This window comes from Gorilla gorilla, chromosome 4, assembly GCF_029281585.2.
Source record: "Gorilla gorilla gorilla isolate KB3781 chromosome 4, NHGRI_mGorGor1-v2.1_pri, whole genome shotgun sequence".
Taxonomy (NCBI): Eukaryota; Metazoa; Chordata; class Mammalia; order Primates; family Hominidae; genus Gorilla; species Gorilla gorilla.
In genome coordinates, this window is record NC_073228.2 from 63,839,411 (window position 1) to 63,854,079 (window position 14,669).

At 45.0% G+C, this 14,669-nt stretch overlaps 1 protein-coding gene and 1 pseudogene across 1 annotated transcript; both read right to left on the reverse strand.

The window, feature by feature from the left end:
* Positions 1 to 800: 800 nt before the first annotated feature.
* CRYBA1 (crystallin beta A1) lies at positions 801 to 6,455 on the reverse strand. Its single transcript, XM_063705969.1, has 6 exons — positions 6,436 to 6,455; positions 5,959 to 6,112; positions 4,865 to 4,983; positions 2,937 to 3,078; positions 1,368 to 1,510; positions 801 to 948 (listed from the first exon to the last, which is right to left on the reverse strand). Exons 1-6 carry the CDS (start codon positions 6,453 to 6,455, stop codon positions 801 to 803), a joined length of 726 nt encoding a protein of 241 aa, XP_063562039.1.
* Positions 6,456 to 6,559: 104 nt separating this feature from the next.
* Positions 6,560 to 14,669, reverse strand: part of LOC134758472 (uncharacterized) — a 33,249-nt pseudogene continuing 25,139 nt past the window's right edge.

The window sequence follows — 14,669 nt, forward strand, 5'->3', positions numbered from 1 at the left end:
CCAGGCAGGCGCAGTGGCTCAACACCTGTAATCCCAGCACTTTGGGAAGCCACAGTGAGTGGATCACTTGAGCCCAAGAATTCGAGACCAGCCCGGGCAACATAGTGAGACCTCATCTCTACAAAAAGTACAAAAATTAGCCAGGCATAGTGGCAGGCACTTGTAGTCCCAACTACTCAGGAGGCTGAGGCAGGAGGATCACTTGAGCCCAGGAGAACGACACTGCAGTAAGCCAGATCGCACCACTGCACTTCAGCCTGGGTGACAGTGAGACCCTGTCTCAACAACAACAAAAATTCTCATCCACAGGCCGGGCATGGTGGCTCACGCCTGTAATCCCGCACTTCGGGAGGCCGAGGCGGGCAGATCACCTAAGGTCGGGAGTTCGAGACCAGCCTGACCAACATGGAGAAACCCCGTCTCTACTAAAAATACAAAATTAGCCACGTGTGGTGGTGCATGCCTGTAATCCCAGCTACTCGGGAGGCTGAGACAGAGAATCACTTGAACCCGGGAGGCGAAGGTTGTGGTGAACCAAGATAGCGCCATTGCACTCCAGCCTGAGCAACAAGAGCAAAATAACTAAAAAAAAAAAAAAATTCTCATCCACTTAGGTGTGATTTATGTGAAGCATGGTAGTAATTCAGTCTACAAAGTTTTTTTTTTTAAATGACGTTTATTGTGGATTTCAGCAGCTAACATTTGAAAGCAATGTCTGTGAGCAGAACATAAAACTTATTCTAGAGTGCTTAGCAAGGTCTCATGCTTGAGGAATTATCGTACTTGGAGCTTTTAATCAGCTACTGTTGGATTCGGCGAATCGATTGGATCTGTGAAGTCTGGGCATGAGAGCCCCACTCTCTCCAATGTTTATAGTCTCCTCCATGATGGTCACATTCCAAGATATACTGATACCCACGATATCCAGGATATTGGTAGCAAACCCAGCTAGGAAATTCAAAGTACATTTCATTATTAAAACTAATTAGGAATCTGGTTAATACCCCAAAACCTGAGCCTCTTTACTCAACACAATGGTATGAGATGCTTTTAGGCTTAGAAAAAATAGCCATCCTAAATGTGTCAGGCACTAGTTGTAAGCATAATATGGCTATAGCTAGTTAATTAGCCTTAATCATCAAAACAGGTGTAAGTAGTCAACGTAAATTCTTCCATAGAGGCATGTCTGGGGGAGATAAATCTGCAACCTTAAGTGGTAGTTGGTATAAAGAAATTGAGATTCAAAATTATGTAGAACTAGAATGTGACATCTATACCAATACGTATGAAATCTGATTAAAACATAACCATTGATGCAACCCCAGGAGTTACTTTGAAGTATATTCCAACCCTGTTTTTGTACTTACGCCCCACTTTGTATTTTCATGGAGCCGACTTCGTTGTTGAACCAACCCATGGCTTGCAAGGAGGGGTAGTCATCAGAGATCTCCCACTGGCGTCCAATAAAGTTTTCCTTCTCAAAGATGGTCATCTTAGACTCCTTATGATTCTGTAATTCAGAAATTGTTTAAAAATGTTTAGTACTAGTGCTATGGCTATCATTCTTCATGTTTTTCAAAATTGAAACACTTTTGAATTATACAAGGAAGCACATGATAATTTAAAAAGATTAAGGCAACAGATTTGTGAGAAAAAAGTTACCCATAATTTTGTTTATTCCAATTTAAATACCATAACATTTAGAATGTACAAATAACTGATATACTATTTTGGAACAATGAAGAGGATTTGACAGTGAGAAAAAGTACTAACAAAATGCAGCCAACCAAGGGATTAATATTCACTAATGTGAAAAATCTCACAGATTATTACAAAAAGTAAGCCCAAATATGTATGTGTGCGCTTGCGTGTGTATGTGTGTTGTTGGATATAACCTGCATGTCCAGTAGGGGACATGAATACTACACAAGCATTAAAAAGAGACTAACCTGTATGAACTTCAAAAATGGACAAAACTGTTTGGTAATAGAAAGTGGTAGGGGAGCAATTGAGTGGAAAGGGACACCAGGGAACTATGATGGAATGTTCTTTATATGGTTAGGGTGTTGGTTACATGGATCTATATATTTTTCAAAACTCATGAGAATATTCACTTAGGATCTGTGCATTTTACTGTATGTCAGTTATACCTTAGGGTGGGCAAATGAAATGTTTTTAAAAGTGAGATTGAAATAATTTCCAGACAGGCAACTATTTATTTGGATTAGAACTATTTAGGTTAACTTCTCCACCAGTTGAATTTTGGCAAGACTTTGAACCAAGGTGAGATTATTAACCAAAATCACGAGAAACTCACACATAGACTGAATATTTGGAAAGGTTCTAGCCCAACCTAACTCCTAATACAGGGATCATTTTCAACACACCCCTTAAGGTCATTCTGCTTTCTGCTTGAACTGTTTCCAAAGACCAGAAACATCCCAGCCTGATGCATTATTGAGTAATACTTAAGTGTTCAGAACAAGAAGATTATTATCAATCAATGTAGATCGATACTGGAAGACTTGCCTATTTCTTCAGTCATTCCCACTTACTGAAAGGTTACTTCAGCATTTTCGTGTTTCTGCAGTAAAAATGTTACACAGATTGAAATTTAACTGGCCAAGGATTTACTTTTTGCTGCAGGGTAAGCACTTTCACTCATTTACTAGTGTTTCACAAGTTTACTGGGCTCTTGAGTATCCACTTATTGCCACTTGTAAGACCCTTAGTTTTAGCTTAAGGGAAGTACCACCTGGTGGAGAAAAATCAAATAGCAGGCTTAGAGAAGAAAGTGATGTTTTCTCTTTTTTTACTTTTGTCTTTTTTCCTGCCACATTCAGCATAACTGATGAGAAATAGCATGAACGTCAGTCTGTCCACACCCTCTTGTCCCATCCTTCATATGCACAGAAGTGGAAATTTCAGAGACTCACAGCTGAACAGACGGGGCGGAAGGACATGAGACGCTCAATGTGGTAGGCATTACTCCCACTCCAGGCATCCCAGCGAGGGTATTCTCCTCTCTCCAGGATAAACTGTTGCCCACAGAAGCTGGTATGCTCATAACCAATCCAGCTGCCAAAGACATGTAGTGTTTGTTCATGGTGTTCAAAGCCTATATGGCCTTGGGGAGAAGGCATCTTTCGTTTTAGGTAAGTCAATAGTGGGGTAAAATATCAAGCCAATCCCAGTAGAGCTGTACAAAGTAATTTGTCACAAGAGTTGAGGAATGAGTTGACAGGTATACTAAGCAGGTTAGTGAATGTAATATTTGTTTGGGGGTTATCACTGAAAAGGTCTATCTACTTCACTGGTCTGAGTGAAGTGTATTAGCAAAGCCAATCTAAAATTATATTTCCTGGCTGGGTGTGGTGGCTCACGCCTGTAGTTCCAACGCTTCAGGAGGCCAAGGCAAGCAGATCGCTTGAGCCCATGAGTTGGAGACCAGCCTGGGAAACATGGCGAAACCCCATCTACAAAACTCAAAAATTAGCCAGGCGTGGTGACCCACTACTGCAGTCCCAGCTATTCAGGGGGCTGAGGGTTGAGCCTTGGAGGTGGAGGCTGCAGTGAGCCATGATTGTGCCACTGCACTCCAGCCTGGGCAACAGAATGACACCTTGCCTCAAAAAAAAAAAAAAAAAAAAAAAAAAAAAAAAAAATTTTTTTTTCTTTTTCTCCAAATCACCTATTCTCTACCTGTTTCAGGATCTAGTGACTGTTGCAAGCTTGTCCAACCTGTTGCCCAAGGGCTGCATGCAGCTCAGGACAGCTTTGAACGCAGCCCAACACAAATTTATAAACTTCCTCAAAACATTATGAGGTTTTTTTGTTGTTGTTAGGTCATCAGCTATCGTTATGATATTTTATATGTGGCCCAAGACAATTCTTTCAGTGTGGCCTAGGGAAGCCAAAAAGATTAGACACCCCTGGACTATTGCTTTGGCTCAAGCCAAACCTGTTGGCTTCTTCTTAAGAAAGCACAGGGATGAACAAGCAACTGATGGATTACTAGTCTTTTTTCTTCCTGTGACTTGCGAGTTCTTTCTCCTAGTGCCCCATACCTGTACTTAAAACTTGAAACACTCAGCTCAGTTTTTCACAACTGGGTCTCAGTTAGTGATGACACCTTAAAGTGTTACATCTTTTAAAGGACTGAAGAGCTTAATTTTGGTGGCAAGCAACTTGTGGAAGCCTATCCACATGCAAGGCCAATTCTGCCTAGTCAAGGGTGAGTCTTTTCCTTAGGTATTTTCAGGCTAATGATAAAGGCCTCAACTACTCTGCCAAGAGTCAGAGGACAAAAGTGAGAGGGTCTCCCTCACCAAGATTAACCATCAACAAGAAACTGACTGAAAGATGAATCAGGAGCTAATATGTCTCTGGAGTCGTGGGGTTAAGGTTTTTTTTTTTCATAAAGAAATTAGCTAACAGTGTCTGCTCTGGGATATGCAGGAGGAGAGTTAGCCATGAAGAGGCAGCCACTTGACACTTTTTTCTCTACCAATTTTCTGCAGGCAAGAAAAACTCAAGGGTCTTGTGGCTGTTCTGAGGGCACCCTAGGTAGCAGCCTGTGAGCTCCAGAAGCAAAATTTTGATTACTGCCACTGCCCCACCCCATTGTATGTATTTCTTTATCCAGCCCCTGAAATCTAGTACCAAGCCACTAAGAACCTCATGTTCCTTCCTTCTAGCTTTGGCTTACTAAATTATGCATGTAGTGATTTCTTTCGAGGCCTGTCTCCGAGAAATGACTAGAGAGCCTAGGGGAACATCCTTCTTCCCCTATCCCCACTCTATGGTCCCCTGTCTGAAGGGACCTGAAATAAGGGGCTGCGGTTCTGCGGAAGTCCATACTCACGCGCCACTTTCCACCTTCAGGGACCGGACATTATCAAAACTGCGCTCAGAGACATTTGGACAGGAGCTGGTGAACTCCATCCTCTTGCCCTGAAAGTTCTCCTGATCATAGATGGTTATCTGAAATGAGATTGAATGGCGCAAGAGAGCTAGAACATCAGGAAAAACAGAGGTCCAGGTCAACAGCTTAACTTAAGTCTGACTCTGTGCTTTCTGTTACCAGCTGTAGCCTGGGATGCCTGATGAGGTCTCTTCCAGTGTAGACAGGGCAGGAAGGGGTTTGAATTAATGCCACTGGTTCGTGTTCATTTGCCCAGAGTAGGGATGAGGAGGAGGGAGGATTGGTTTATGATAGAAATGGTCTGCCAGGGATAATATCTAGACCAATGGACAGGCCAAGGACTTATGGGCTCCCATTCCACCACAGTTCCTTCATAAGCATGGCCCAGAGGCCAGGATTCTGGGAGTCCCAGGAGCTCCTTACAGATTCTTAGCTTCTCCAGCCACACCCCCTATAGAAACCTAGAGTGTAAAGGAGAGTTATGGTCAACACTTTTTGTACGTTGAACTAAAACCTGGCTCGTGGACCTGGCCAGAGGACCACTCCCAAAGCTGTGAGCTGGCCTCAGAGTTGACCCAATGAGGAGAGTGGGGAGTGTTGGAGAGAGGCCAGTGAGAGGCCTGAGGATCAGCCACTTCGGCCAATGGTTAAAGCCAACCTCAGGATGGGAGGCTGAGTCCTGTAATTTATTTGGGATCTAGTAGTAAATATCTTTATGGGCCCTCATTTTCTCCATGGACATAACTGTTGCTGGGCTGCTGTATTTTAAGATGACTTTAGTGGGGAGGAGAGAGGAGTTAGGAAACTAGGTATCATCTCCCACCCATCAATGGCATCCACAGTCATCCTTCCTTTGTCCAGTGGGACATCCTGAGAGATCCTTCCTTCGACAGCACTGGAGCTTGTGTGGACCTTTCCCCTACAAACTGGGGTTTTTCTGGTCAGTCACTGCCTTAAGGACAAGCACAGGCCTGGGGCCTGCTCTGTGCAGCATGTCACCCCTGCCCTGTTGGATGTGATGGGGGTGGGCTTACCTTCCATGGCCCCAGGGACCCCGACGTAGGGTTGGTCTGAGCCATCTTGGTGGTTGGAAGGGTTTCTGGAAGACAGAGCACACACGAATGATGTGGCCTCTTGGGAGAAGGGTGAGGTGAGGGAATGCCTCGAAAGGTAAAGGAGACTTGAAGTCTGCAAGACAGACTTTGGTTGGAATTCTGGCTCTGCTGCTCACTAGCTGTGCCTCGGGGTTTTTTTTTGTTGTTGTTGCTATTTTGAGACACAGTCTTTCTCTGTCATCCAGGCTGGAGTGCAGTGGCACAATCTCACTTCACTGCAACCTCTGCCTCCTGGGCTTAGGTGATCCTTCCGCCTCAGCCTCCCATGTAGCTGGGACTACAGGCATGCACCACTATGTCCAGCTAGTTTTTGTATTTTTAGTAGAGATGGGGGTTTCACCATGTTGTTCAGGCTGATCCCAAACTCCTGACCTCAAGTGATCCACCGTGCCCAGCCTGAGCCTCAGTTTTTCCATTGGTAAAGCTTCGACATGCAGTTATTGTAAGGATCAGAAATAATAGGCCGGGCACGGTGGTCACACCTGTAATCCCAGCACTTTGGGAGGCCAAAGCGGGCGGATTACCTGAGGTCGGGAGTTTGAGACCAGCCTGGCCAACGTGGTGAAACCCCGTCTCTACTAAAAATACAAAAATTAGCCGGGTATGATGGCACACACCTGTAGTCCCAGCTACTCGGGAGGCTGAGGCATGAAAATCGCTTGAACCCGGGAGGCAGAGGTTGCAGTGAGCTGAGATCGTGCCACTGCAATCCAGCTTGGGCAGCAGAGTGAGACTCCATCTCAAAAAAAAAAAAAGAAAAAAAACAAGGATCAGAAACAATAATGCAGGTAAAGCACTGAGACCCTGTCCTCTCATTTGCTTTCAGGTGATAGCATTGCCTCTGTCTGCAATATAAACTCTTTGGCAACCACCTAGGCCAGACCCCTCATGTGACTGGCCAAACAGCCAGCCATGCCAGGATCCCAAGCCCCAGACTCCCTGGTAACCCTTCACGGTCTCATCCTTATCTGGCCTCTTTCTGCTTTTCTTTTTCTTTTTTTTTTTTTTTGAGATAGAGTTTCACTCTTGTTGCCCAGGCTGGAGTGCAATGGCGCAATCTCGGCTCACCGCAACCTCCGCCTCCCAGGTTCAAGCGATTCTCCTGTCTCAGCCTCCCTAGTAGCTGGGATTACAGGCATGTGCCACCACGCCCGGCTAATTTTGTATTTTTAGTAGAGACGGGGTTTCTCCCTGTTGGTCAGGCTGGTCTTGAACTCCCGACCTCAGGTGATCTGCCCGCCTTGGCCTCCCAAAGTGCTGCGATTACAGGCGTGAGCCACCGCGCCCGGCCATTCCTTTCTGCTTTTCTATCTCCTAGATCCTACCCAGCCTTGACCTCGCCTCCTCAGAGGCTTTCCTGCCTTCTCCAGCCCACAGCCACTTGCTTGCTTTCTTGATTTATAGCACTCATCACAGTACCAATCTGTGTTCTGGTTGGATGTCCTGGTGAGCACCTCAATGGCAAGGCCTGGGTCTTCTAGGGGATTGGTATAGCATCGTGCTGAGCACATGTGGAGTTGAGGGATCAGGGGGACATTGAAAAAGACTTATTGAAGGAAAGTGAAGAAGAAAAGAGTTATAATACTTAACACTCAAAAATGGCTATCTACATGTCTGGCCCTGTTTTAAATGCTTTACATGCATTCATGCATTTAATCTTCACATACAGACTATGAATTAAGAATTATCATTATCCCCATTTTACAGATGAGGATACTGAGGCTCAAAGAGATTAGGTAGACAGTGAAGATGGTAGGACGAGTTTTAAAAAAGGAAGGACAGAGCAAGAAAGAGGAAGGAAAAGTCGGGGAGGAAGGGAAGAAGGAAGACAGGCAGGTATGTATTAGGTTTCTTAGGACAGACATTCATGGCCCTCCTCCTGGCTGGTATTGGGCCCAGGAATGATGCATGTAAACTCTGTAATATATTTTTCCATTCTGAATCTCTGAATAAGCAACATTTCCCAGGTCCTGCTCCCATACCTTCTCCCTGCTCGTTTCTTGAGGGCCCATGCCCATCCCCCAGCCTTAGTTGCTAGGGCAGTGGTTATTGCTATATAAGTGACTCCTCTTGGGGTGACAAGAGAAGTCTGTGTTCCGCCAGAGTTCCCCACTCTTCTCCAGCCACCCTAGAAGGCTCTACACACTAGGCAGGAGAACTGGGCCCTCTCCTGGGCATGTCTCTGCAGGGCAAGGAGAGGAAGGGCAAGGGCACCCTGAGGGCCTTACTCACCCAGCTCCTGCTGCTCAGCCTGGGTCTCCATCTGGTACCACTTGCTCTGTGGCCCTCCTCTTTATAGCCCTGAGGCCTCTGGCCTCTGGCCCTGTCAGCACTCTGCTCTCCCTCTGCCTTTGTTCCTCATGATCCCCAGAGCTTTGGTGGCTCAGCTTGCTGGGGCCTTTGTTTAAACCAGGGATACAGAAATCCAGAGAGGCCCCTCTGTTGTGGGCATGGCTGGCTGCTGCAGGCCTTGGCTGCTCTAGTCTTTCTTAATCTCAGAGCAGCTAGGGGGTGAGGACAGAAGTCTCTGCCATGAGTATTTGTCTCTTGTCCTTCTCCAGGTTCTTCACACCACCTTGGGATCTTCCTAAGACCTTAAGACCCTGGGAGACCCCATGTCATATCAAACACATCAAAATGCACCTCACTTCCATACAGGATGTGCATTTCTTGTTGTTTAAAAATGTGAAAGAATTATTGTAATTCTGAACTCAATATGAGAAAAAATGGTTCATTGTATTCTTGGGAATCTTTATTATGCTGTGTTTATATATAACTATGTAAGGGTTGACTTCAATTATAGTTGACTAGCAGACATGTGTCTCTCTGTAGCTATTTTATTAAATATTCCTTTTAATTTTGCAATTTTCTTTAAAAATTTTGGAGCTATAACTTTTGGGTTTTTTAAAAAGGAATTAAACCATTTATTGAATAATTCCTATATATTAGACATGTGCTAAATGCTTTACTTAAAAAGTTTGAATTAAATACTTTTCCACAACAAAAGAAAGAAATACTTTTTCACAGCCACCACAACAGTGCTATTTTCACCTCCATTTTCCAGATTAAGAAACTAAGAGAACAATCAGGTGACTTGCCTAAGGTCACAATATTTATAATGGCAGAGCCAAGACTCGAATCCAGTTCTAACCAACACCGAAGTCACTGCCCTGCACTGGCCCTCCCTCAGGAGTAATGCATAAATGGCCCAAAAAATTCCAGGAGAGGAAAGAGACCCCCCTGGCCAGAACTGCAGTTCTGAATATAAACACTGAGCATATAATGGATGTAACTTATCTGTTTCAAAAGGGGAAGGAGCCTAGAAATGAAGCAATTTTTCCTCCTCAAATGATCTTGGCTGCCTGTCCCTTTGTCTTCCATGTTAATTCCTTTCACCATTCTGCTCCCAAACAGGCCAGGTCCCACATCAGTTCCAGGAGGAAAGCGCTCTTTCAGCCTGCGGGTCATCGTTGGGCAGCAGTAGGAAGGGGAAGAAGGCAACCCTCTGAATACCTCCTTTGGACTCACCATCTAGATGTAAAGGGTTCACCTGCTCCATCTCAGATTCCCGGGGGTCTTCCTGTGAAGTTGTCTAGGCAAGCGGTGATAGGGACCTAGATGTCCTTGCTTCTCCCCTCTAGCTCACCCAGGCCAGGGGCGAGAATTCTTGCCACCCACACCTTCAAAACCAATTTTTTTTTTCTTTTTGAGACAGAGTGTCGCTCTGTTGCTTAGGCTGGAGTGCAGTGGTGCGATCTTGCCTCACTGCAACCTCTGCCCCCCAGGTTCAGGTGATTCTCCTGCCTCAGTCTCCTGAGTAGCTGGGATTACAGACACCTGCCACCATGCCCGGCTAATTTTTTTGTATTTTTAGTAGAGACAGGGTTTCACCATGTTGGCCAGGCTGGTCTTGAACTCCTGACCTCAAGTGATCTGCCTGCCTCGGCCTCCCAAAGTGCTGAGATTACAGGCGTGAGCCACTGTGCCTGGCCAATTTTGAGGTTTTACTGAATTGTTTTAGGTCTTTGGAAATCTCACAGGCCCAAGTTACTATGCGTATAGTACCTTAAAGTGTAAAATGACTTCTCCCAGAAACTTCAGGACACTTGATGAAGGTAAGGTAGGAGAATCGTGTGCCTCCCCAGGGGCCCTGAAGGGGAAGATGTGTTCTGCAAGCATCACAGATATTGTGAGAAGCAAGAGGCTGCAATGGATGTGGAGGGCTTTGAGCCAGGCAGATGTGGGTTCAAATCCCAGTTTCCTGGCTGGGAGATTTGAAGCAAGTCACTCAGACTCTCTCAACCTCAAAAATAGAATATCTGCCTGATACATTGTAGGCTTATAACTCCTTACCCTACTCTCTTTCCAATGAAAGATACTATTGAAAATTTCTCTGGGCACGGTGGCTCACGCCTGTAATCCCAGCACTTTAGGAGGCTGAGGCGGGCGGATCACAAGGTCAGGAGATTGAAACCATCCTGGCTAACACGGTGAAACCCCGTCTCTACTAAAAATACAAAAAATTAGCCGGGCGTGGTGGCGGGCGCCTGTAGTCCCAGCTACTTGCGAGGCTGAGGCAGGAGAATGGCGTGAACCCGGGAGGCGGAGCTTGCAGTGAGCCGAGATTGTGCCACTGCACTCCAGCCTGGGGGACAGAGCGAGACTCCATCTCAAAAAAAAAAAAAAAAAAAAAAAAAAAAAAAGAAAAAAGAAAATTTCATAGCAGCTTGGAGAGAAAAAGAAAGTTCTCCCAATTCCTCTGCAATCTCTCCAGTCCCCGACTCAAGTTTCATCAGTGCCCCCTCTTCTTCAGAACCAAAAATCAGGGGGTGAGGTCTGGTATGTATTCGAGTATTTGCAGATTTGGGTAGAACGTTCCAGACCAGGGGTGTCCAATGTTTTGGCTTCCCTGGGGCACATTAGAAGAATAATTATCTTGGCCCACACATAAAATATACTAACACTAATGATAACTGATGAGCTAAAAAAAAAATTGCAAAACAAATCTCATAATGTTTTAAGAAAGTTTATTAATTTGTGTTGGGATGCATTCAAAACTGTCCTGGGCCACATACTACCTGCAGGCTCCCGGTTGGACAAACTTGCTGTTAGACATATAAATCTGATGCTAAGCATGGCACATCGCCCCAAGGATGTTTCTGACGCCTTGATTAACTCGTGATGTCTGGACGGATGTCTGGCAGGGGACAGAGTTGCTTTTGGTATCATAGCATGCTCTGGCCACCTGGTGGCTGTGCAAGGGCTTAAAGCACTAGCTGTCTATGGTTGGTGATTCTTCTTTCCTTTCCCTTCTCTTCCTCCTTCCTTTCTTCTCCAGAATTAGGGTCTTTGGGAAACACTCATTTAGTCATTTTTTCAATCATCCACTCTTAGGCTGGCTTAGGCCCTCACAGTGTGTCCTCATGTCATCCTGTGCTTTTCCAATTACACAAGATCACATTGATCATGCTGCAGAAATTGCTTTAGGAACTAGAAGTACTGGTTTCCAAAGGTTGGGGGAAACTGAGGCACTTGGGCCTCAGATATAGGACAAGACTTTTCATAGTATATATTTTTCTGTAATCTTTAAATTTTGAACATTGGGAACATATTTTCTATTAAAACTAAGTGATTTTAAAAAATAAAACATTGTTTACCTATCTAATTCTTCCACTAGCCTCCATGCTCTATAAGGCCAGGAGCCTCATCTGTCTAATTCACTGGGTTTTTTTTTTTTTTGGTTGTTTCTTTCTCTCTTTTTTTTTTATTAAGACAGGGTCTCATTCTATTGCCCAGGCTGGAGTGCAGTGGCACGATCATGGCTCACTGCAACCTCCACCTTCCGGGCTCAAGCGATCCTCCCACCTCAGCCTCTCAGGTAGCTGAGATGATAAGTATGCACCATCATGCCCAGCTAATTTTTGTATTTGTTTGTAGAGACAGAGTTTTGCCATGTTGCCCAGGCAGGTCTCGAACTCCTGGACTCAAGGTATTCACTGGCCTCAGCTTCTCAAAGTGCTGGGATTACAAGTGTGAGCCACTGCACCCTGCCTGGTTCATTGTTACGTCTTCAGCTCTAAGCATAACTTCTAGCTCAATAAGTATATTCTGAATGAATGAATGAATGAATGAATGACTGGGTTTTGTGATTCTGGTGGCATAGTCCTTATTGCTAGGAGCACCCAGCTGAGTTTGGCCTTCTCACCTCAGCCACAACTGGCCTGCTTGGGCTTCACACACCCTCAGCATCGTAATATGGGGGCTTTACATCCTACTGAATTGCTAGTACATGGAGACCAACTTAGCTAATTTTTAATTTTTGCAGAGAAGCGGGGCTTTTATGTTTGATTGAAAAGCCCAAACACACATGCACAGAACTATAGTGGTGGTCGGGTGGGAATCAGGGTTATTGTGAGAACAATTTACAAATATCCATCATACATTCCTGGAGTCATAAGTCCTCATCTGGCCTCAATCCACTTTTCTCAATCACCTTAAGTCCTGAAAGATTGAGGATTCTCAGCTCTCCAGTACTGACCACCAAGCCTTCCAAATGTCAACTCAATATAGTTTTTAACAGAGTTCTGGCGGATTCCCCCTCTGACATTGTCTGGCACTGCTGCTTCCCTTGCGGCAGCCCCCAGCCCCATCTCATTCCAGGAAAGTTAAAGCAGAGCCACTCAAGGAGTGGTAATGAAGGGAGCAACCAGCTTGGAATCCCTTCTCCCAGGCTGAGTTTGGGTCTCTCCTGTTCATCCTTATTAATAATAACTACAGTTTACTGAGCATTGACTGCAAAACCAGACAGTGTCTTTGTGATCCTTACCACAATGCCGTGAAGTAGATAATAATACCCATTTTACAGATGAGCTAACTGAGGTTCTGAGAGGCCAGGGAAGTTCTGGGCCAGGGAACCTAGCAGGGACTTCAGTACATGTCTATCTGACTGCAAAGCCCATCTTCTTTCTTCCTGGCACAAAGTAGGGTGATAATATCTACCTTAACCACTGCTATCAGATGAAGGGAAATAAAGGGATTTAGAGAAATGCTAGGTACTCAGAACTCATTACCACATGGTAATTGCATTACTGACTGTGCCAAGTCAGATACCATCTTTTGCTATATTCTCATAGAGACAAGTGGGAGCAAGTAGCACAGATTTTAGAAAAAAAATTCAGATAAAAAATGTTTCCTTTGAATTTGGAAAATTCACTCCATTTTTCTTGTTTTCCAATATTTTTCTTTATTAAATTTTAGCAGCGTATTCTGTCAGTCTAGTTTTCTAGAGGGCATGGATCTTTTGGGGACACAGGTTGCAGACTGTGTTCTCAGCCTGCACACTCATTGCACAATTGAATGAGACAACTGGCTGTCCAGCGGGGTGCGCTGTTAGATTTAGAGGTGATATCTGACATTAAGAGGACCATGACAGCTCCCCATATGTAACCGGGGCATTTCGAACCTTGGGCTTCTGGACACCAGGGCTACATGCCAAGCAGCATAGATGCTCAATGGAATTTTGTGGATGGCTTTGACTCCCTGGCCTTGCCTCTAGGCCAGGGGAGAGGGAGTGAGGTCATGGGGCCAGGGAAGCCCTTGGACTCAGCACTTTGTGGTAAGTGCACAATGGAGCTGGCCAGGCGGCTGAGCAGCACTTTTGTTGTGTGGGAATAAGCAGGATGGGTACAAAGCAAAGGGCCCAGTCAGCGTTCACCTCCCCCATGAGGGGCTGCTGCTGCAGGATCTTGTTTTTTTGCCCTGTGCCTTTCTACCTCTTTAAACAGGCAGGGGAGCCAGGGCCTGGCTGGGCCTGAAAAGGCAGTAGGGCAGGCACTGGGGGAGAACTTGCCTCCATTTCTTTCTGAACCCTTTCTGAGGTCATCCATTCCTCTGCTTCCAGGCATAAAAGGATGCCAACCTGCTGGGAGAGCTGTTGTCCTAAGGGCCCAGCCTCCACAGCCTGCTTGCTCTGTGTGTAAATGACTCAGAGCATCTCAATTCAACTCAGTCTAAGTGAATTTCTCAATACTGCAGATTTAGTCACTTCCTCTCAACTAGAACCCCTATGAAACAGCTAGAAAAGTAGGTACAAGGATGGGACTTGTCCTATTGTGTGACACTCAGCCCACTCTCTCCACTGTAGCCAAGCAGTCCAACTCTGTATCATTCAGGGTTGCTAGACTGAGCAAGTAAAAATATAGGACACTAAATTAAATGTGAATATCAGGTAAATAATGGCTTTTTTTTTCAGTATCAGTAGATCTCAAACATTTTTTTCTACTCAAAAATTATTTGTTGTTTATCTGAAACTCAGCTTTAATTGGGTATGTATCCTGCGTTTTATCTGCCAACCCTAGTCTCATCTTGCTTTTGTCTGGAGCATCCCATGATCCGCCTCTGCCAATCTGCTTCTCTTTTGTCCTTTGGAGAAGACAGTGTAAAGAGTCACCACCTGCAGGAAATCTTCCCTGGCTTACCCAGGCTGACCAGCCAACCACAGCATCCTATAACAAAGAGGAAAAAGGAAGAAAACCAATATGTTTTTAAGTCTTTTTCCAAATGTTATCTAGTTTAGTGCTCCCAAATAACCCTGGGAGATATGCCTAACTAGCTCCATTTTCCAATGCAGA

What these genes read in the sequence shown, in the direction of transcription:
- CRYBA1 (XM_063705969.1), bottom strand. Translation starts at nt 6,455, where the DNA reads ATGGAAAAACTGAGGCTCAG. An exon ending in ATGGAAAAACTGAGGCTCAG is followed by an intron (nt 6,113 to 6,435) that starts GCTGGGCACGGT and finishes TCTGTCTTGCAG; the next exon opens with ACTTCAAGTCTCCTTTACCT. An exon ending in CTGAAGGTGGAAAGTGGCGC is followed by an intron (nt 3,079 to 4,864) that starts GTGAGTATGGAC and finishes TGTCTTTGGCAG; the next exon opens with CTGGATTGGTTATGAGCATA.